Source organism: Erpetoichthys calabaricus, chromosome 3 (assembly GCF_900747795.2).
Source record: "Erpetoichthys calabaricus chromosome 3, fErpCal1.3, whole genome shotgun sequence".
In the NCBI taxonomy this organism is placed as follows: domain Eukaryota; kingdom Metazoa; phylum Chordata; class Cladistia; order Polypteriformes; family Polypteridae; genus Erpetoichthys; species Erpetoichthys calabaricus.
The window spans coordinates 38505519-38530204 of NC_041396.2; the positions used below are offsets into that span (position 1 = coordinate 38505519).

The following is a 24686-nucleotide window of genomic DNA, read 5'->3' on the forward strand; positions in this document are numbered from 1 at the left end:
TACAGAATGTCACAAAAAAACAGACTAGAAAAAGAAGAGTGAGAAACCTGCTGGATGCAGTTCAGTATGGGCTGAAACGGTCAAACTGGCCAAAGTTGAGATGAGGATACAGATTTTAAGGGAAGGCTTTCAGTAAATAGGCAGACAAACTACCATTATTAACGTCCCTCCAGTTTTGTCCAAACCTCTTTGCTGCCTGTGCTTGAATCTATTGATTTGTTAAATAAAGCTGTGACAGAGACCACTAAAGTCCTGCCCTTTTATCTTTTTTTTCTTTCTTTTCTATTTTAAAGGAATACTCCACCCAAAAATTTTTTTAAAATTTATTTATTTACTTTTATTTTTGTTATATGTTCCTTGCCTATGTAGTTTGTAGTTGATAGGTAAGACATTTTTTATCATGTTTTCATACAGATAAGAGATTAAAAAAAAAAAAAAAAAGTTTCTAATACAATACAAGTCTATAGTGAGTAATGTTGGACAACAGCAAACAATATCATGAATAAATCTCACATTGCATAATTCACATGTGAAGTCATCCACATGTGTGCATGTATGCTCACAACATCCCCAAGCACATGTATTTTTTTACTAAAATACTGTTAAATAAGTAACTTCTTGGAAAACACTTTTGGAAATTAAAATAGAACCCTAGTATGTAGACTAAGGCTGTCAAATTAGCCAAAAAATAAGGTTCAAATATTCAAATAAAAAATAAGTCCATATTTGAATATATTCAAACTTCGGTTATCAATTCTGGACATGAATATATATGTTTGTACATGCTTTTTTAACATTTTATTATTATGATAATGGCTGCAGTAGTGACTACAGCAAGAATTAACACTAACAGGGAAAAAAATCCTTGCAACTGTCATTTAAATATAAGAGCCATCAAAATCCCAAGTATCTGCACCTCTCTCTCTCTCTCTTTTTTTTTTTTTTTTTCTCCTCCACTCTAGTACTTGACAGTTGGGTGCAAAGGTCCTTTTTGGGACAGTGAGCCATAAAAGCAGACACAAAAATGCAACTGAAATCTGAAACAAGTTACGTGTGCTAGTACTGTATTTCACTACATAATTATTAACAATTTAACTTTTTTTTTTCTTAGGCATCTGCACTTTTGCTTGAGTCACACTTGTAAAACGCTGGAGTCCTGTGGTGCAAATGTATTGTAACATGTCTCGGTGCCAAACAGGCACAGCTAGAGCAGCTTAGGATCAGGAGGAATACTGGTTAGTTAGTAAGACAGCAATAAGGTGAGAATAGTGAGCACAGTAAAAGAGGAGATAAGAGTGAGACAGGTTGATTGCGGACTTGTTTTAGTGTTTTGGAGGTGTTCAATGAGCGGTGGCAGGGTATAATTTATATCGGGGCATTCATAATAAAATGTTAGTTGGTCTCTCTAGACTCACCTGGAAAAGCAAGATTGTCACAGTTTCAAGTGTGGGTCTACTTTTTTTCTTCAATAGAGATGCAGCAATACTTTAGTAAAGGTGGCCTGAATATTGTTTTAGTCATAATGAGTTAAGCCAGCAGCAACACAGGACAGACTAATTGTGGGACATCACATGTTTGCTGATGATGCTCATGAAAGTTGTTTTAAAGCAGAATAATAAAAGGAAAATCAGAATTATGACAGTTATTTTTCATTTGGTATATAAGTTCTTATCATTAAACAGGGATTTCAAGTTTAAGAGTGAATTTTACAGAATCAGGTGCCAAGAAACTATTTTAGGACACTGTAGAAGTTTTTAAAAAATCTGCTCTAGCACACTTGTAGATCAAAGTGCAGAGCAGTGGGAATGGAAATGCAAAAAAAAAAAAAAAACTTATATAAAGGGGTCTGACTGTACATTTTTACTAATGAAGATAACAAGCTAACCATTTAAAATTATGATAAGGCTTATTGTGGAAGTGAGGCACAAAAGCAGATCAGTAAAATACTGCAGCTTTGCATAGTGCGTCTGAAGTAACACAATGCCAAAATTGCCGCAGGTAAAAAACAGACTGTTGTTTGACAATCAAATGTTTGCTTTAGCCTTTTTTTAAATAAAATTTGAATTATTTTCAAATAGCGACATTGAGTCCGATTGTCTTATTGTAGACCAGCCTCCCTCTCTCATTCATTTGTCACAAATTCAGCCCAGTAACAGCCTGTTCAGATGTATGTCAGGACTGTGGCATCAGAAAGGAGGTTGAGACAGATGCAACAGCCATAGCTGCCTATACTGGAACTAATGCCATGCTAATGTCACAGAAGTATCCACTCCAGACAATATGTAATCATAGTTTTGAAGAGGAGTGCAGCCACAAACTTTCCCTGGAATGACTGCCACTCACTTATCATCATCGCTACTTAGCCTGTGGTGGTTCTTGAATGGGCTGATTTTGAAGGGAAGAATGGTATTCTGTATTCCTTCGTGATGCAGTAATTATTGAGTCCAATGGAGACCTGGTGAATAGCTACATCTATCATGTGTACACCTGTGAAATACAGTACACAGGCTGGACATCATGATGTGAGATGCTCTTCACTATAGTGCTCATTTGTATTTGGAGTTTGAGGGGAGGACATAATCCAGCTGGTCCTGATACTTTTCCTATGTGAAATGGAAGATATTTTTCCAGTAGAATAATCACTGCACAACAAAAATTTTGCTTTGTGAACACTGTTGGTTATTTCTTTTAGATTTGAATATCCCATCAAAATTTACCCATCACATACCATTTCAGAGAAATCTTCAGTTTTGTCATGATTTTTTCTTATACTTGTATCCAAACATTTTCGCTCCCGTAAGTGACTTATCAACAACGGTTTGCGCAGCCTGAGCATGTCCAGGCATGGAATCAGGCCAGGTTGGAAGCTGTTCTGTGGAAGTTGACATCCTGGGCAGGTCTGAACGAGCTTGACGCTGTCTCAGCATGCTATAAGAGTGGCTTGCATACACCGATCCTGCTCATTTGGTTAATATAGATAGTGACTGTGTATGTATAGTATCAGTATAGTAAAGTATAGTATCTATAGCAATATAACAGTAAGCAAGCTTGATGCTATAGACGTTTTGGTGTTGAGCAATAAGTCTTGTCAATGTCGTAACAGCCACGATACATTCTGCTATATCTGTGGCGAATATACACTTGCGCCACAGAGACGATGGGTGACTGCTCTTGTGAAGAAAGCTTATCATCTGTATTTCGGCTGCAAAATTGGTGATCAAGACAAGGAATGGGCACCTCACATTTGCTGTGCGACATGTGCTGTCAGTCTGAGAGCCTGGCTCAGAGGCACTCGAAAGACGATGCAGTTTGCTGTTCCGATGATATGGCGAGAACAGAAAGACCATGTGACAAACTGTTACTTCTGTTTGACTAATGTCTGGTTTCTCTACCAAAAACAAGAAGTCAATTGAATATTCTAATCTGCCTTCAGCAATGAGACCCGTGCCACATGACGACAGTCTTCCAATTCTGAAACCACCAGAGGATTGGACCTTAGACGAACCAGATGAAGAAACTGCAATGCAGGGTACTGACGGTGACATTGACCCGGATTTTGAACCGTGCTCATCAGGCGATCCACATCTGATAACAGTCCAAATTGAACGATTTGGTCAGAGATTTGGGTCTGTCAAAAGCAAAAGCTGAGCTGCTGGGTTCAAGACTGCAGGAATGGTGTTTGTTGTCACCAGGTACGAAAATTTCTGTGTTTCGAGGCCGACATCCTGATATAACCAAATTTTTTGCAAAAGTTGACAGTCTCTGTTTCTGTTGTGACATTGAAGGATTGTTCTCGGCCTTGGGTTGTGATCACAACCCGGAAGAGTGGTGTCTCTTCATTGATTCGTCAATGTTAAACCTGAAAGCTGTCCTGCTACACAATGGCAATGTTTATCCTTCAGTACCTGTTGGCTATGCAGCACATATGAAAGAAACTTTTGAGAATATGGAACTGTTGCTGAAGCACATCCAGTATAGCAGGTACAACTGGAATATCTGTGGAGATCTTAAAGTCGTTGCTCTGTTACTAGGACTGCAGCTTGGCTATACAAAGTACTGTTGTTTCATCTGTGAATGGGACAGCCGTGCCAAAGAGTTGCACTGTTCTCGACAGAACTGGCCACTCTGTAACAAGTTTGTTCCAGGACAGAAAAGTGTGGCACATGAATCACTTGTCAACCCGGCAAAGATATTTTTGCCTCCTCTTCACATAAAACTGGGACTCATGAAGAATTTCATGAAAGCACTGAACAAGGAAGGCAAAGGTTTTCGTTATTTAAGACAGATGTTCCCAAGAATAACTGACGCCAAGATCAAAGAGGGCATTTTTGTTGGCCCCCAGATCAGATATGTTATGAGTGACAAGCGGTTTGAAGGTCTGTTAGTTGGGCCGGAAAAAATTGCCTGGAAAGCCTTCAAAGACGTTGTTGACAATTTTCTGGGCAATTACAGAGCCCCAAACTATATTCAGCTGGTAGACAAACTTCTCAAAGCATACAAGACAATGAAGTGCAACATGTCACTCAAGGTTCATTTCCTCCACTCACACTTGGATTTCTTCCCCGCAAATCTCTCTGCTGTCAGTGACGAACACGGTGAAAGGTTTCACCAGGACATTGCTACGATGGACAAACGATACCAGGGCAACTGGAATCCATCAATGCTTGCTGACTGCTGTTGGACACTGCAACGTGGTGCACCAGACACTGAGAGCAAAACGCTTTTAATTCTGTTGAATTTAATTAGCTTATGCGAAACATAAATGCAACTAAATATGTTATTGTCAGTAAACATATAAATGTCTGTTTCTCAGAGTTCCTACGTGATGCAATAAAACCAAAAGTATATTTGTGCATACTGTCATGATCAGCAAAGACTTTTCAAAAAAAATTGTTGTGCAGTGTAATGTACATCGCCATTGTGCCCAAGCAATTCAACAGTGTTCTAGAAGGCTCTTCATCACAGACCACTCCCTGATCAAGTGCATATTGAGTAGCATGTCTCCTACACCCCAGGTCGAAAAGGCATGGACTGATATTCCACAGGAGGACATTTGTATGATCATTTGCAAACTAGAATGCAGGCCTGTGTTGTAGCCTCAGGAGGTTACACCCTGTATTTATGTTAGTACACTGTAACACGTGGCATTCTATGTACTGCATAAACCACTTTGTATCGCATTATATGTGATCATGTTCTTAACATACGAGGAAGATTCTACTACAAGAATTTCAGTCTGTGCTATGGTGCCTACAGGGTGCATTGTTCATTGAAGGCTTTGTATTTTGCCTGCTTGTTTTTCACTTTTACGTTCTTTCTGTTTTTATATTTCAAAGGCATTTTGTTGTATAGTGCAACATAAGAAAATAAATATATGAGGCACTTGAGCATTACCATTCATGTGTATTTTTTTTTTCTTTTTTTTAAGAAACAAGATACGTGCCAGTGATATGCAAACACCCACTGAACTTAAGATTCCTGTTTCCTTTCTTGGGATGTGACTTTCCTGTTGACTGATAAAACTGCTGGGTTGCCCTGGTATTTATGAACAAGCAAATCCCAGTGAATTTCTCTGAACATTTCTGTAGTACTAGGGTGTTGTACTGTGTTAGCCATTTTGGATGTAGTGAGAAGTCAAGCAAAATGACACCTTCTATTGGCTAACTAAAAAGATTACAATATGCAAGCTTTCGAGGCCAAAGCTTGCATATTGGAATCTTTTTAGTTAGCCAATAAAGGGTGTTATTTTGCTTGACTTTTCTCTGAACATTTCCTAAATTGAAAGTACGAAAGGGCCTATATGTTGTATTTAGGCAGCCTGAAGAATTTACTAGTTAATGTTCACATGTGTGAACAAAACTGGGTAAATAATCCCAGGAAAGTTCATCAATATACTGTAATTCCCAAGAGGCATCTTTAGCCCCTGCCATTGGTCAGCTGCTATACTTAGTCTTTTGCTTACCTTCATACTGATATTTAGCCACTTTGATGGTGTTTTTGATGTTGTATCTGCATTTCTTGTATGTTTACAAATCGTTGTTTCAAAATGTATTACTGTATGTGCTTTCAGTATATTTCTGGTGATCAATGATTTCTTATTAGAAAATACACGATTTGTTTTTGTAGGTACATAGCAAAGAACAAGTTTATTGATGGATCCCCGTACACTGCATACTCGGCCATATCTGGATGAGGAGTCTCTAAACAGGCCCCAGCTTACGCAATCAAAGTAGTACTGCTGTTTTTCTTCAACTTCTTTAGTTGAGGACTGAAGTACTTTTTTGTTGGCTTTTCATGTTTCAATCCCTGTTTATAAGCTGACAGTAGGAGTATTGAAAAGTAATCCGTGGCAGTGCACAGTACCTGGTAATGAACATCTTTTATTGAAGTATAGTAGTGATTCTTGGTATTAGCACCCCTTGTGTGGTAGGTGACATGCTGGTGATATTTAGGGTGAACATTCCTGAAGTTTGCCATGTTAAGGTCCCCAGCAACAGTAAATAATCCCTCAGGATGTAAAATGTGCATTCTAATAATGTTACAATTGTTTTTGAATTCCTTTTGCTTTTTTTTTGTTGTTTTTTTTGTTTTTTCCTCCATTCACCTTCATTTCTGTTGTTTTAAATAATAATAATAATAATTCTTTACATTTATATAGAGTTTTTTTCACTACTCAAAGTGCTTTATTTTGAGAGTAAGGAGCCACTTCAACCACTACTAATGTGCAGCATTCACCTGGATGATACAAAGGAAGCCATTTTTTGCCAGTACACTCGCCACACATTAGCTGTTCGGTGGTTAAGGGGTGAGAGATAGTTTTAGCCAATTAGAAACCGGGGATGGTTAGGGGGCAAAAATGACCAGGCCAGAGTGGGCAGTTTAGCCAGGACATCAGGATATAGCCTAATCATTACAACGCATGCCCAGGGATCTTTAAGGACCACAGAGATTCAGTACTTCAGTTTTAAATCTCATCCAAAGGATGGTGCTATTTTTATAGCACTGTGTACCCGTTACAGCAGCAGGGCATTGGGATCCACATTCAGACCACAGCGTAAGCGCCCCCTGTTGGCCATAATTCCAGTAGCAACCCAGGATTTTCCCAGTTGGTCATTGTCATTATTTTGTTTTTCTGTAACTGTCAGTTCTTCAGTTTCCACTAACTTTGCTTCCTCATATTTTGCTTTCTTCTGACTCTTGTTAAACTTAAGATTTTTTTTGTGTCAAATTTATCAGGACTGTTCATACATTGTCCACCTTATGTGCGACCTCTAACCTATTCAGTAGCCGCCTCCATTATTTCATGTGCTGTCTCAAACAGGAAATTCTAACAACAATAAAGAAGCATTGAGTGTGAGAGCACAATTCCACTTAAGAGTGGATGGAGTGTTGGTCCTAAGATTATGCTGGCTGAAAAACTGGGACAATGACTTATATGCAGTAAATGTTCACAAGTGATGTGCAGGATATTTTTTTAGTTACATAGTTTTATTCCACAACATAAACAGAGAAGCAATGGGACTCAGTAAATATCACTAAATCAAATAACTGTCATATGCCAGGACCGATAGTCTCCTCTGGAGTGCATTTCTTCAGACATTCCAGTATGTCTGCCACTTAACGGCCAGGAACCAGACTGCATAAAGTCTTTCCAAAGATTTTTTCTTCTTTTTTTTTATACATTTTATTTAAAGGTAATCAATAAATTTTCATTGTTTTAAGAAGTTGTTAAACAGTGCTTTATTTTTTATGTGTGTCTAAATTCAAGCTGTCATTGTGTGTTCCTGGTATGTCATTATTACTGCTTGTTGATAGCTTCACTTTAGCTAGTATTTAGCTCAATGTTTTACTTTCTGGCTCTTCATTTATCAGATTCTTACTTCCCAGTGAAATGTAATTCTGAATTGAAATGTTTTTTTCAGTTGCATAGCTAAGGCAGTGAATCAGTTATAGATTTGCTTCATTTACTGTTTAGTTTATCATATAGTCTGGGGGGTCGCCAACTCCAGTCCTGGAGGACCACAGTGGCTGCAGGTTTTCATTCTAACCCTTTTTTTAATGAGTGCCCTGTTTGTGCTGCTAATTAAATTCTTGTGAATTCACTTTAATTGAATTGCTTTCTTAAGATTTCTTCCCCTGAATTTCTTCATCGTTCCTCTGAATTGCTTCATTTCTTTCCTTAAATGGCACCCAAACAGAAATGAAATGTAAAGTGAGTGAGACAACAAAAGACCAACTAAGTTAGGGCCTCAAACTCCAACCACTTTCACCCCAACCAGCTGCTTAATGAGATGTCGATTCTTGTTGTTAATTAAACCCGTTCTTCAATTCCAAGGCTTTTTGCAGCTTTCGTGGTGCATTAACAGACATTTCCAAAATTGTTGCTTTTCTCTTTCTAAGAGCAATGATAAAATGTTTTGAGGACCTGAGCAGATCAACATTCCTGAGACCTTCATCTTTCTTTATTTTCATATATTGTATGATGGACACCAGTTGTTTTGGCTCATTTTGTATCATTATTTTTTGGCTGCTAAATAAGGAAAAAGAAACAATTAAGGGATCTGAGTCTTCAAGAGCAAGTCAATTAAAATTAGTTCAGAAGAAGTTAACTAGCAGCAAAAAAGGGCACTCATTAAGAAAAGGGTTAGAATGAAAACCTGCAGCCACGTTGGTCCTCCAGGACTGGAGTTGGCGACTGCTGATAGTCCTCCTCTTCCTTAGGATATATATGCATATTATGTTGTTGAAGGCATTTACATTTAGCTATTTAACTGGCTTGAAAATTTTTTTTTCAGACTGTAGAATCTTTGTTGTGTGTTTCAGGACTTATTTATTGAAAAAGACAAAATGATCAAATAATTTCCCAAAAAAGTAGTTGTGTTTTGTAAAATGTCTTGACATTTTGAAAATGCACATTTTTTACTCTATGGCACCATCTGCTGGTTTCTTTTGGAATAGTGATTCTTACTCTTTCTACTTCAGACAGCTGTGATGTCACAATTTTTTACTTGCTCAGTTATTGATAAGTTGGCATGTTTCCCCAATTCTGTAAATGTTTCAATAATTTTTAAATGATCTAATGAAGTGAACAATGAACAGCTCAATTTCTGTATACACAATATTCCACTGGAATGCTACCTTGCAAGATTTTCGTTTCTTTGTATAAAAAGAATTCCATTATGGTGGTCATCAGAAGTACTCAGAAAAAGAAAAATTAAATTGTGGAAGCGATATTTGCACCTGTTTTTTGGCAGGTAAAATAATCTCTGCATCAGTTGTATAAATCACACATTTTTCTAGGAATACAATACTTCTCTAGCATGTAATTTATTTATTTATATATATATATATTTCTTAAACTTCCAAGTCCTTTTTTTTTTCATTACAGTTTGGTTTATGATTCTTTAATATCATTGTTTAACATAAGTCAGTTTTACCCCCCCCCCCCCAAAAAACTTGCAAATGGAAAAAAAGGGTAGGTTTAAAAAAAGTGCAGATTAAAAAACATTTTTTCACACATATTTGGATATTGGTCATACATCCACACAAAAGAAATTACTCAGTGATGGAAAAACTTAATATCATACACTAAGACAATTTTAAAAAGTTCTGTTGTGAAACAATAAACTATGTATTCTTTTTAAAGCTAATAACCTGTTTAGCAGAATAATGGGGAATCTAGATTTTGCTAAGTAAAATTTTAGAAATAAGCACAAGTATTTTTATTTCAAAAATGTGTAAAGTGCAAAAAATGTGGTCTTTTTAAAAAAAAAAAAAAAAAAAAAGGTTGCAAAAAGTCCGTAATAGAAGTGTTAGGTCCTTGTATAAATAATGCCTGTAGAATTGGGCTTCAACAGTTGAATTTATTTTTTCTGTTTCTGACCAGAAAGCTGGAGGTGGCAGAGTTAAAGATGCTAAGATTTGCACTGGGTGTGTTGAGGATGAATAGGATTAGAAATGAGGACATTAAACCAGTGTTTCCGAAACTCGGTCCTGGGGGCACAGTGTGGCTGCAGGTTTTTGTTCCAACCAGATTCCTAATCAGTGACAACACCTGATAGCACTGATCTCATTTAATTAGCTGGTATTATTTTCTTTTATTCTATATTCAAAAAAGCACAGCAGTATGATTTTTACATTTATAAGACATTTAGAAATATTTCTGCTTTTGCCATAGATTTAAATGCTTAACTCTCTTTTGTTGATTTCATTATATTTTGTCCTTACTCTGTGCAGTTTTTCCCCTTCATTGTATCTTATTAATGACAATTAAAAATGAGCAGAGCAGACACGCTGGCAAACAACACTGAATAATCAAAGGCTGCAAGTACTTTAGCATCAGACCCATTTATTAGTAAATAATGGATTAATTAAACAATTAGAACACCTAGAAAAGTAGAATGAAAATCAAGATGAAAATATTGTTAAAAAGAAAAAAAAATACATTACTCACATATAACTGCTTGGTACATTTTAACAAAACACAGAACTTGGAAAATAACACATCACTTAATTAGCCCAGGAGTCCAATTAAAAACAGAAGCTGGTTAAAACAAAAACCTGGAGCCACAGTGTGCCCCCAGGACCGAGGTTGGGAAACACTGCATTAGAGGGTCAGCTCAGGTTGGACGGTTGGGGGACAAAGTCAGAGAGGCGAGATTGCACTGGTTTGGACATGCAGAGGAGAGATGCTGAGTATATTGGGAGAAGGATATTAAAGATAGAGCTGCCAGGTAAGAGGAAAAGAGGATGGCCTAAGAGGATGTTTATGGATGTGGTGAGAGAGGACATACAGGTGATGGGGGTGACAGAGCAAGATGCAGAGCACAGAAAGATATGGAACAAGATGATCCACTGTAGTAACCCCTAATGGGAGCAGCCGAAAGAAGAATAGAAAGGTTTTCCGGTGACTGTGAATAGAGGAGCTGCAAGCAGATTTGCTTCTCTTTAGAAATGGCATTATCTAAATTCCTGTGGTCAACATAACCAACGTGTATGGTGTCAAATGTTTGAGAGTTAGCTGTTTAAACCTATCCATGTCATGATTATATGTGCTGCTCTAAGCTAAATCTCCAGTAAATTCATAAGAGCTGTTGTGCTTCCTTGTTTTAAAACTTGTTAATGTTTCTTCTTACTTTAAAGTAAAGCACACACCTTTTGTGTTTTCCTTATTCTGTTGACTTAGTGTGGAATAAAAATATGTTTAAATGAATGATCCCCCTGAGGCCTTATAAAAGAAGGTTATCTTTGTTCATTTATTCGTATGCATAATCTTCAACTAAATTATGGAGTGGTTAGTCTAGAAGTTCAGATATATCTTTGATATGTTTTAGATGGTCCATATCCTTGAACAGACACGTGTATTTTCCATCTAGATTGGCATCTCTACTTTTCCTAACTGTATACTTGAATGCACTGCTGTAATCTGTAGTTTTTGTCTATTTTCCCTTCAATGATCATAATTTCTTATTTTCATCTTCCAGACTGAATTGCCTGTGAAGCATGAACAAACCTGCACATCAATATGTCTGAGATGTTAATATTCCAGTCCACATCCTTAGTGAGTACTAGGTAAGTGCAGGAGGAAGAAGTCTATGGAATCTGTATTTAAAGTAGGTTTTGTAGTGTCACTTTACCTGTACCATACTTGTACCTTGCTATTCCTGTTGAAAGCTACGATTTGCAATAGGATTTACTGTCTTTAAATAACCCAGTGTATGATAATTTAGTATTAGATCTTTTAATCACCATCAGCCAAGCTAGGATTTGATGTATCAATTCTTTCACATGAACATACAAATTAACCATATGTCAGGTGTATCTGCTACACAACAATAATAAGAATAATCAAGTGTGGTCACCAAACTACTGTGTTTACATGCTGTGGGAGCTTTCTAAATTAACATTTGTGATGCTACACCTTCTGCTTGCTGCTCAGATTTTTACAAAAAAGCAGAATTCTTTTTACAAAAAAAGAATTGCTCAGAATTTGTAAAGAAGGTAAAAAAATCCACCTATTTTATATAATGAAATGAAAGTAGTGGTTTGAGTTGCATTATAATGCAACCAGATCAGGTGAAGAGTTTCTTTCAAAATTCTATGAGCTGTACCTACCGCTTGGTAGTACACATATGCTACTTCCCAATAGGACGTTCCTTCTGTCCCATCTCTCTAATAGCATATGAATGTAGTCCAACTTACATTCTATTAAAGAACAAGATTTCTGTGTCTAAAATTCTAACTTTTGTGGTAAAAACCGATATATATATATATATATATATATATATATATATATATATATATATATATATATACTGTATGTATATATATATATATATACTGTATGTATATATATATATATATTACAGTAAAATATTAGACTTTATCAAATGCCATCAATAGCTTTACTGAGTAAACAAGACTACAATACATTATGAACTGTCCTATTCCCCAATATTAAAACTTATTCTAAAATGTTATTGATTAGATCCTGCCAGGTTTTAAAAACGTTTTGAACAGATCGACTAAGTGAGAGTTTGATTTTTTCTTTTCCCAGTTTCAAATAGTATTTAACATCAGTTACCCACTGACTTAAAAGAGGTGGGATAGGATTCTTCCAGTTGAGCAAAATAAGTCTATGTGCTAGTAGTATAATAAAGGCAATTGCAGTTTCTTTGTCTTTCTCCACTTTAAGCCCATCTGGGAGTACACCAGACACAGCTGTTAATGTAATAAGAGTGATTGTGACGCCAAGTCTGATATGCATTAAAAAGTTTTGGTTCAGAATGGTGTTAATTTGGTGCATGCCAAAACATGTGGCTCAACAAGGCTGGAGCTTGATTACAATATTCGCAGGATGGATCTTGCACTGAAAATGTTTTGGACAGTTTTAAACAGGGTGGATGTGCTTGATAAAAGATTTTAAGTTGAATAATTGTATGCTTTGCGCATATGGAGGTAGAGTGAATTCTGTGCATGGTTGGCTGCCTTCCCCTCCTTTTCTGAAATGTTGAGTAAGAGATTCTTTTCACACTGTGCTCTGGGATCTTTGAAAGGAAGGAAAATTAAAATGGTTTTAGATGTTATAGAGATGCTGTCTGAGTTCTCAAGAGTGATCAGTATTTCTTCTGGAATAGAAATAGGTGGGAGATGAGGTAAGTTGGGCAGATTTTGTTTAGAAAAGTTTCTGATTTGGAGATAGTGGAAAAAGTGTGTTGATGGGAAGCAAAATTTGGAGTGTAATTGTTCGTAGGGTTCAAAGACATTATCTGTGTACAAATATCCAAGGAATTTAATCCCATACATTTCCCAGACATTAAAAACTGTAAGTTTGAGGGGGTTGAAAAAGGTGGTTATCGTGTAGAGGTGCCACAGATAAAAGCTTCTCTATCTTGAAGTGTTTCCAACATTGGGTCCATCTTTTGAGTGAATGAAGGACAATTGGGTTGTTAGTATATTGATAACTTTTATTTACTGGGGCACAAAGCAAGGAATATAAAGAAGTACTGCAGGATTTTATTTCTATTGCAGACCAAGCCTTTGTGTGTTCTTCTGTTTGTGGCAATGTCCAGGTTTTTTATAGCTTGTATATTTGCTGCCCAATAATAAAATTGAAAGTTAGGTAGAGCCATGCCACCTTCTGCTTTAGGTTGTTGTATGGTCGCCCTATGGATGCATGGAGGTTTGAATTTCAAATTATTGAGGTTATTATTGAATCTATTTTCTTAAAAAATGATTTGTTAATGTATAAGGGAATGCTTTGAAAGAGAAACTTAAGAAGGATGTTCATCTTGACAGTGTTGATTCTCCCTGGTAAACTGAGGTGGAAAGTAGACCATCTGTGCACATCTTGTTTAAGTTTTTCCATGCAGACAGCAACATTTTGTTGAAAAAGAGCTTTATATTTACTTGTGATGTTTACCCCTAGGTATTTAAAGTTATGTGAGATGATAAAAGGGAGGGTGTCCAATCTAATGTTTTGTACTATACATTTCACTGGGAAAAGCACACTTTTATTCAAATTAATTTTGAATCCAGATATCTTTTGAAATTCTGCTAGTGCTATTAGGACTACAGGCACAGTATTTTGTGGATCTGATATATATAGTACCATATCATCTATATATAGAGAAGGACTTGAACAGAAAATCTCACTGATAATCTCCTTCATCTCAGAAGCATTTTGAAAGTAAATAGCCAATGGCTCAATGGTGATTGCAAATATTAGTGGTGACAGGGGGCATCCTTGTCTAGTACCACGTTCTAGTTTGAAGTAGTCTGAAATAATCTGTATAATAAAAGCCCAGCGCGGTGTCCGTGTCCGGGTCTGGGTTCCTTTTGGCTGTATAGCCACCCCGTAGAAAAGCCCCAGTCCTTCCCCTCTCAGAATTCCTGCTTACCCCCCTCCGTTCTTTCCCCTTTGCTTTTATTTTTCCTGTTCCCAAAAATCTTTTCAAAAGAAAAGTAAAGACATAGACAGAGCCTCACATTAACGTCTTCTCCCCTCTGCCCCTACAGCGTCCACCGCGCTTCTCGCGTTTTTATTTATACAAACACATTACAGTACATATAAAAACTATTTACAAAAAAAAATGAATCCAATTTTCCAAAGAGAACTATTTACAATACACATAGACTTTATACAAAAAAAATCCTAATTATATATTCTCAACAAGTGAAAATTAAAGAAAAAAAAAATATATATATATATATATATATATAGCATACTTTTTCAAAACAAAAGTAAAGAAAATACACAGAGTGTCACATTAACGTCTTCTCCCCTCTGCCTATTAAATAATAAATGAAATCGATATAAATTATTAACACAAAGTAAATGAAATGAAAAAAATCACAAAAGAAACAGAAACCACAACCTACCCTTACAGCGTCCACCGCTTTTGGCGTTACAGCCAAAAACGTGGTGTATGCAGGTTATGAGGTGTGACACTAATTAACGCCCGTACTACAACAGATTATATTGTTGATATACTATTAACTATTTACAGGGATCAAGTCTTTTGGGGAAGTTCATAACAAAAAAATAAATAAAATTATAAATAACATTTACACTTTGCTACATGTGCACTTGAGTATTTCGAGCCCCGCGTCTGAGTCGGATGGTTCCCCTGGTCACCACTTCGTGTGTTTGAAGCCGCGATTTTCTATTTTCTCCCTTCCAGCCCACTATGCCTTTCCGTCTTCAGCTACCCATGTGCACTTGTACAGAGGAGACCTTATCGAACAATGCCGAAACGAAAGGCAACTGAACCTGCTCCTGCGAGAGAGGACACATTACAGAGTGATCACGAAGCAAAGAGGCAAAGGCGTGCCAGTCGCTCGCAAGAAACGGACACTCAGCATTCACACAGATTAGCTCAACGACGCGTCTCTGCCGCACAACGAAAGGCAACTGAAACCCCTACAGAGAGAGAAGACAGATTACGCCGTGATCGCGAAAGAAAGAGGCAAAAGCGTGCCAATGAGACACCCGACGAGAGGTCCTTACGATTGCAAAACAACCATAATATACAGAAACGTACAGTCTCCCAAGAAACTCCGAGTGAACGCTCTCGCCGTTCTCGCTCGCAACAAACTGACACTCACCACTCACAGACATTACCGCAATGACGCGTCTCCACTCCTCTTCCTTACAACCATTTACACAATGTATACGATTCTGATTAGTCTGCGTCCCACACTTCGTGAATCATGGGTTTTGTTTTGAAATTTTGTTTCCCATGCAAAAATCAAATGCGGTGCGATGAAGGACCCAGTTCACGACTGCCAGGCGCGTTTAAACAGGGAGTCCTTCAACTGTGGTCATCCAACGCGCAGCGTAGCGCGCGCCAAATCGCTAGTGTTGTTAATAAAAACTAAAGCTTCTGGACTGGTATACAGTAGTTTGATCCATGCATAAATGTTCGGGCCAAACCCAAATTTGTGCAATTTAGTGAAAAGATAGTCCCATTCAACCATATCGAAAGCTTTTTCTGCATCCAGAGATAATAAGATCTTGGGGGTGTTAGACTTTATGGGTGAATATATTACATTAAACAGCCATCAAAGATTGGAAGCTAAGTGTCTGCCTTTAATAAATCTGGTTTGCTCCCGTGATATTACTGAAGGAAGCACTTTCTCAATCCTTCTAGCTAGAACTTTGAAAAGTATCTTAACATCATTAGTCAGAATTGAGATTGGTCTGTATGATGCACATTATAATAAGTCCTTGGTTGTTTTAGGAAAGACGGTAATTAATACTTGAAAAAAAGTTTGAGTTAAACTTTTATTGTCTCGGCTTCTGTAAATGTTGCTAATAAAAGGGGAGCTAACTTAATTAAATTTTTTTTGTAAAATTCGGCAGGGCCTGCTGCTTTCCCACTCTGAAGTATGAAGTGTAGCATCTAGTAATTCCGAGAGTGTCTGGTTTATCCAATTCCTCTGCACTGAGAGTATCTATTTGTGGTACAGTATCTGTAAAGCATTGAAAAATCCATTAGATTGTGTCTTGCGTCTATAAGTATTGATGGTTTCAGGTTGAAGAGGCTCCCTGAAGCCACCAGGGAGTATGGAGCTAACTTGGACTGTCATACTCGTACAAACAATAAATGCAGCACTGACAGAAACAGAGGTTTACATGTCATTTAAATTTGATTTAGAGGTCAAAAACAGTTGCATTAAAAATAAAAACTGTAGTAAGTGATACATTTTGAAAAAGATGCTTACTGTAGTAATACATTTAGTATAACATTTTCACTGGCTGAATTTAAAATTAGCATACATTTCTAATGGTAGTTATTAGAAGAGCCAATAGGAAAAGATTGTGGCAAATGTAGCTTTTAGGCACAGCAATTAAACAGGCAGAGAGAATTGTCCAAGAAACAGACAGATCAGGAAGTAGTTCTGAAGAGTTGGAACCATAAATCTAAATGTTTTGAGAGCTGTATTATTATTATTTTTAATGAAATTACTCAAGCAAGTTTTGGTTAGTTACACAAATTTGTTGAGTGTTAAATGTAGGTGTTGTAGACCGGTATCATGGAGTGTTGGGTTAAATAGCTATTTAAGTAAGTATCGGAGTTCTAAAGATTATTTATTTGCTCTGTGTGTGGGAGTGAAAGGGAAAAAGAAGTATATTATTGCTCGAGTGGATTCTGTGGCACTAAAATACTTTTTCTTTTTTTTTTTTTTAACCCATATGTTTTTAGTTTCACTTTATTTCAAATTCAGAGTTGGAAATGATAAGTTCAAGCAGCAAACTTTGCACTGGTCCTTCACAACAGAAAGTGTTCCCCAGTGACAGCCTGGCTTTAGAGTCCGTAGAAGCCTCAGTAGGAGAGTAAGGGTAGGCTTTACGTTAGGCTTAAACCTCCATACAAATGTTGCAAATGTTTATGTTACATCATAGTAGCTGAATTATCAAAAGTCATTCGTGAGGAGTCCCGTGCTGTATTGTTAAGTCTCTCTGGGCAAACCAGGCAAGATATTTGGTCACAATATGTTTATATATGTATGTAGTGTATAACACGTATGTGTATATATAAACATGTATGAACAGGCAAATACAGAATTTTTAGATTCTGGGAGAGGCCAGGACATGCATTGTTTGATGAGCTTTATTGGGCTGAATGGCCTTTTTTTGTCAAGATTTGTTCTGATGATGAATAGATCTACAATTTTAGGTACTCGGACCTTGTGTTAGTTCCTTCTTGATAACTATGCCCGTTATTTAACTTGACATTATACACTTCATATTGGTAGATATTCTCATTTTTTTGCCTTGAACCTGTTAGTGCAATACTATTTAAAATAAAATTTTAGATTTCACATGCTTTCTAATAAAAATAAACATTTGATGTAATCATAAGTAAACAATTTTAAGGCACTCTGATCCCTCTCTTTCTTTTTTTTTTCTTTCTTTACAGGATGAACTTTTATACTGGGAGATGGTCACATTCCTGATTGAGCGCATGTCTTTGCTGAGTAATGGATCGGTGTAAACACGTGGGACGCTTGCGTCTAGCCCAGGACCACTCTATTCTAAACCCACAGAAGTGGCACTGCATAGACTGCCAAACCACAGAGTCTGTGTGGGCTTGTCTGAAGTGTTCCCATGTGGCATGTGGGCATTACATAGAGGAGCATGCTCTTAAACATTTTCAAGAATCGCGGCACCCACTGGCCATGGAAGTGCATGAACTCAATGTGTTTTGCTATCTTTGTGATGACTATGTACTGAATGACAATGCTGAAGGAGACTTGAAACTTCTACGGGGAGCACTTAGTACTGTGTGTAGCAAAGAATGCGATCCATCTCAGCCAGTTCGTCGCAGCCTCCGTTCTTTGGCCTCCATTGATAACTCCTCTCATCAACAAAAGGAGACAGGCGGACAGGCTGCTATGCAGACAGCATTGTGGCATCGACGTCAGGCTCTACTTAGTAAGGCAATGAGGGCCTGGTTCCTGAAAAGCTCAAGGGGAAGACAAAGATTTGAGGAAGAGCAAAGAAAGAAAGAGATTGAGAAGAAGAAAGAAGAGATGCGTCAGCGAAGGCAGGAGGTTAAGCGACGACTGTTAGAGGAACTGGCAAGTTCACCTCCAAGGAAAAGTGCCCGCCTCCTTACCCAAGCACCAAGAGCACCTATCATTATTCCCTCTAAGTTTCGGGAACCTGCAAATCGAACTCCCCTATTGGTAAGCTCAGTGTCTCGTAGGTCACTGGGAAATGCCAGTAAGCTGAGACAATATTATTCCACACCGAAACGGCAAATAACTCCTGGAGTTACAGGGCTTAGGAACCTGGGAAACACATGTTACATGAACTCAATCTTGCAAGTGCTAAGTCACTTGCAGAAGTTTCGGGAGTGCTTCCTCACACTAGATCTCAGTGAGACGGAAGAACTTCTCGCCAAGACCTCTGGAATAAGCAAGTCTCGTGTCTCCGGGAAAATATTGAATGGTACCTCTAACTCCAATGGGGGGTCAGGTCGACACGAAAGACTAGCCAGCCTCACGGGCAGCAAACAGGGCCTGCACCCAAAAATAAATGCTGCTGAGTTGGTGCAGCCAAAGGAGCTGCGCTCATCCCGGCAGATGTCTCTCTGCCATGAGCTGCACACACTGTTTCGAGTGATGTGGTCAGGCCGCTGGGCTTTAGTGTCTCCCTTTGCCATGTTGCATTCTGTATGGAATCTCATTCCATCCTTCCGTGGCTATGACCAGCAGGATGCTCAGGAGTTTCTGTGTGAACTACTGGACAAGGTGCAGCAGGAGCTGGAATCTGAGGGAACAAAGCGCAAGATTGTTATTCCTTTCTCACAGAGGAAACTCACCAAGCAAGTCTTGAAAGTTGTCAACACCATTTTCCATGGGCAGCTGCTCAGCCAGGTGAGTAAATTAAAATAATGTTGGTATAAAGGGTAAGCTAGATAGCAATGTTTTTTCTTGAGACAGAATACAAATTAGACTTGCATTGGCAATTGAAATGAGATTGCATTGAATTACCTGTGTTGTAATTTTCTTTTAATTTTCTTATCTAGGTGACCTGTGTGACTTGCAACTACAAGTCAAACACAGTGGAACCATTTTGGGACCTTTCTCTTGAGTTCCCAGAGCGCTACCACTGTGTCGAGAAAGGTGCTTCTGCCATGACCTTTCACGATGACTGCACACTGACAGAGATGCTGGCAAAATTTACTGAAACTGAAGCCCTTGAAGGAAGAATCTATGCTTGTGATCGTTGCAACAGTCAGTAGTGTTATGTGTTTAAAAGTAGTTTTAAGAGGATTCTGGTTGTGTGGCCTGAGTGGCTCTGTGCAGTCAGAATCTCTTTAAATCCTTTAAATTCACGCTTTGACATGAACTAGGAACAATTTAGGTAACCTGGTTATTTTTTTTTTTTAAATATCACTTCCAAATAGGTAAAAGGAGAAAGTCATCCCCAAAGCCTTTGGTTCTTACAGAAGCATGCAAACAGTTACTGATCTTTAGACTACCTCAGGTCTTGCGGCTTCACCTCAAAAGATTCAGGTCAGTATTATTAACATTACACAATTTACTTCACCATAGGATACTTATGAATTACTCATACAGGTTTGTGTGTTTTCATGCGCTAATTCTTCATGCTTATTCTTATCACTTTGTTTAAACTTCTTCTTCTTTCGGCTGCTCCCGTTAGGGGTTGCCACAACGGATCATCTTCTTCCATATCTTTCTGTCCTCTGCATCTTGTTCTGTTCTGTTACACCCATCACCTGCATATCCTCTCTCACCACATGCATAAACCTTCGCTTAGGCCTTCCTGTTGTCCTCTTCCCTGTCAGCTCTATCCTTAGCATCCTTCTCCCAATATACCCAGCATCTCTCCTCTGCACATGTCCAAACCAACGCAATCTCGCCTCTCTGACTTTGTCTCCCAACCGTCCAACTTGAGCTGACCCTCTAATGTACTCATTTCTACTCCTATCCATCCTTGTCGCACCCAGTGCAAATCTTAGCATCTTTAACTCTGCTACCTCCAGCTCTATCTCCCGCTTTGTGGTCAGTGCCACCATCTCCAACCCATATAACATAGCTGGTCTCACTACCGTCCTGTAGACCTTCCCTTTCACACTTGCTGATACCTGTCTGTCACAAATTACTCCTGACACTCTTCTCCACCCATTCCACCCTGCCTGCACTCTCATTTTCACCTCTCTTCCACAATCCCCATTACTCTGTACTGTTGATCCCTAATATTTAAACTCATCCACCATTGCCAACTCTACTCCCTGCATCCTCACCATTCCACTGACCTCCCTCTCATTTACACACCTGTATTCTGTCTTGTTCCTAGTGACCTTCATTCCTCTCCTCTCTAGAGCATATCTCCACCTCTCCAGGGTCTCCACAACCTGCTCCCTACTATCGCTACAGATCACAATGTCATCAGCAAACATCATAGTCCACGGGGACTCCTATCTAATCTCATTTGTCAACCTGTCCCAATACCATTGCAAATAAGAAAGGGCTCAGAGGTGATCCCTGATGACCTCCACGTTGAATGCATCCGTCACTCCTACCGCAGACCTCACCACTGTCACACTTCCCTCATACAACTCTTAGGCCGGATTTATACTTCACACGACGCATGCTGCTGCAGACGCTCCTGCCACGCAAGCGTTGTACTGTTTATACTTGCGCACGTACTTTACGTAAATCTGGAGGAATCCACCAGGTGGCAATGCAAGATATTATCATGGTGAGAACAGGTTTGGCTTCACTGTGTTGTGAATTGCCTGGAACACCATTTAAATTCTGATGACACCTTACCGCAATATCTCTGAAAAGGATGTTTAATGATTAAATCCATCAGTCCAGGGATTTCTCCATTTCAGCTAGCATTGGGCACGAGGCTGAAACAATCCCTGGACGAGGCATCCGCTCATTGCAAGGTGAATACAAGCACACACATACACGCTGGCGTCATTTTAGTGTAACCAAATCTGCATATCTTTGGAAGGAAACCGGAGCACACTGTGGAAACCCAGCAGGAAAACATGTAAACTCCAGGCAGGGAATATCAGCGACGTGACTCCCTGCAAGACAGCAGCGCTAACGCTCCACCACCATGTCACCCCCTTGTGTGTAATTAACAGTATTCATTATTTAAACGAAATTACCGATTTATCTGTAAAATATAACATACATACTTCAATGCATTTCATCATGAAAGTGATATCAAGTATAAATCTGAGGATTCTAAATGTGCAGAAAGTTGGAATATCCTACATTTAATGTGCTCAGTGTGGCGATCTATTGCTGTTTGCCACTGCTGTCAGTACCGGAGGAAGCCCTAGAAAAAAAGACGGCACAGAAGATGGTATGTGAGACTTTTAAAATGTATCGTGTCATAACGATCGGGAATATGCAACGCTTGAATATAAAAGCACTACGAATGCATCTGTATGTCGGCATTTTATTTCACCACTTCGAACCATTCATCAAACATCAAAGCGCACACACCGATCTTGTAGGGTCCGCAAAGCGGCTTTCTGTCACATGTAGATTGTAAACAGAGACTCTGACGTCACATTCCAACTTTTAGCACACTGCGCCCCCTGACTTTTTGCTGGTACTGCAACTCGCACACGCTACGTGTTAATTTCTGAGGACCTGCTCAGAGGACGCATCAAATGAATGCTGGAAACGCGTGGCAGCCATGATCCGGGTGCGTACACGTTCTGAGTGTGAAGTATAAATGAGCCCTTACATACTTCTCTGCCACTTCTGACTTCCTCATACAATACCACAGCTCCTCTCGAGGTACCCTGTCATATGCTTTCTCCAGGTCCACAGAGACACAATGCAACTCCTTCTGGCCTCCTCTAAACTTCTCCATCAACACCCTTAGAGCAAACATTGCATCTGTGGTGCTCTTTCTTGGCATGAAACCATACTGCTGCTCACTAATCATCACCTCCCTTCTTAACCTAACTTCCACTACTCTTTCCCATAACTTCATGCTGTGGCTTATCAATTTTATTCCTCTGTAGTTACTGCAGTCCTGCACATCCCCCTTATTCTTAAATATCGGCACCAGTACACTTCTTCTCCACTCCTCAGGCATCCTCTCACTTTCCAAGATTCCATTAAACAATCTGGTTTAAAAACTCCATTGCCATCTCTCCTAAACACCTCCATGCTTCCATAGGTATGTCATCTGGACCAATGGCCTTTCCATTTTTTATCCTCTTCATAGCTGTCCTTCCTTCCTCCTTGCTAATACGTTGCACTTCCTGATTCACTATCTCCACATCATCCAACTTCTTTTCTCTCTTGTTCTCTTCATTCATCAGCTTCTCAAAGTACTCTTTCCATCTGCTCAACACACTCTCCTCGTTTGTATGTTTCCATCTTTATCCTTTATCACCCTAACCTGCTGCACATCTTTCCCAGCTCGTCCCTCTGTCTAGCCAATCAGTACAGGTCCTTTTCTCCCTCCTTACTGTCCAACCTCTCATTCAACTCATCATACGCCTTTTCTTTAGCCTTTGCCACCTCTCTCTTCACCTTGCACCTTATCTCCTTGTACTCTTCTCTACTTTCTGCATCTCTCTGACTATCCCACTGCTTCTTTGCCATCCTCTTCCTCTGTATACTCTCCTGTATTTCCTAATTCCACCACCAGGTTTCCTTTTCCTCCTTCCTCTTTCCAGATGTCACGCCAAGCACCCTTCTTGCTGTCACCCTTACTACATCTGCTGTAGTTTCCCAGCTGTCTGGTAACTCTTCACTGACACCCAGTGCCTGTCTCACCTCCTCCCTAAACTCAACCTTGCAGTCTTCCTTTTTCAACTTCCACCGTTTGATCCTTGGCTCTGCCCTCACTCTCTTCCTCTTCTTGATCTCCGTCATCCTACAGACCACCATCCTATGCTGCTTAACTACACTTTCCCCTGCCACCACTTTGCAGTCTTCAGATCAACTCTTCTACATAGGATGTAATCTACCTGTGTGCATCTTCCTCCACTCTTGTACGTAACCCTATGTTCCTCCCTCTTCTTAAAATACGTATTCACCACAGCCATGTCCATCCTTTTGGCAAAATCCACTATCCTCTGACCTTCTTCATTCCTCTCCTTGACACCATACCTACCAATCACCTCCTCATCTCCACTGTTCCCTTCACCAACATGCCCATTGATATCCACTCCAATCACCACTTTCTGTCCCTTGGGTACACTGTTCATCACTTCATCCAACTCACTCCAAAAATCTTCTTTCTCACCCATTGCACACCCAACTTGTGCATATGCACTAACAACATTCATCATCACACCTCCAATTTCCAGCTTCATAATCATTACTCTGCCTGACACTCTTTTCACCTCCAAAACACTCTTGACATACTGTTCCTTCAGAATAACCCCTACCCCATTTCTCCTCCTATCCACACTATGATAGAACAATTTGAATCCACCTCCGATCCCCCTGGCCTTACTCCCCTTCCATTTAGTCTCTTGCATGCACAATATATCAACCTTCGTACTCTCCATCATATCTGCTAACTCTCTCCCCTTACCAGTCATAGTGCCAAAGTTCCTACCCTCAGTTCCACTCTCTTTACCTTCCTCCTCTCCTCCTGCCTCCAGACACACCATCCCCCCCTCTTCTTCTCCTTCTTCTTCGGCCAACAGTAGCCCAATTTCGGCGGTCGTTGTTAACCCGGGGCTCGACCGATCCGGTATGGAAATTTGTATTGTTGTCTGCATATTTTACACCGGATGCCCTTCATTACGTAACCATCCCCATTTATCTGGGCTTGGGACCGGCATGAGGAAACACGCTGGTTTGTGCATCCCCGGTGGCTGGGTTATCACTTTGTTTAAACATTGGTCACCAAATGGGTAGGGAGGACTGGAATAATTTCCTGTTACATGCAAACAGTTTGTTGGGCTGTGTGATGTATGTTGTGATGCCCACTTTACCATCTGTGATGGCATTTGAAATATTAAAGATGTGTTGAAGACAGAAATTATATTGGATACATTCCACCATATTGCTTAGAGCATGCGTTTGCTATGTCAAAATCTGCAGGATATGATAAAAAGCAGTTGCTAGGGAATACCAAGGGGCAGGCTGCCTGTGCTGTAAATTTTCTTGTTGAAATATAAGAACATAAATGTCACAAGCAAGAGGAGACCATT

General features: G+C 39.1%; 1 protein-coding gene across 2 annotated transcripts in view; it reads left to right on the plus strand.

The window, feature by feature from the left end:
• Positions 1 to 24686, plus strand: part of usp49 (ubiquitin specific peptidase 49) — an 86202-nt gene that overhangs the window by 45424 nt on the left and 16092 nt on the right. For both annotated transcript variants that reach the window (XM_028796635.2, XM_028796636.2), the window contains exons 2-5: positions 11484 to 11571; positions 17925 to 19386; positions 19539 to 19746; positions 19920 to 20028. In XM_028796635.2, the coding sequence (XP_028652468.1) occupies positions 17986 to 19386; positions 19539 to 19746; positions 19920 to 20028 (1718 nt within the window). In that variant the 5' untranslated portion in view covers positions 11484 to 11571; positions 17925 to 17985. The remainder of the gene's footprint in view (positions 1 to 11483; positions 11572 to 17924; positions 19387 to 19538; positions 19747 to 19919; positions 20029 to 24686) is intronic.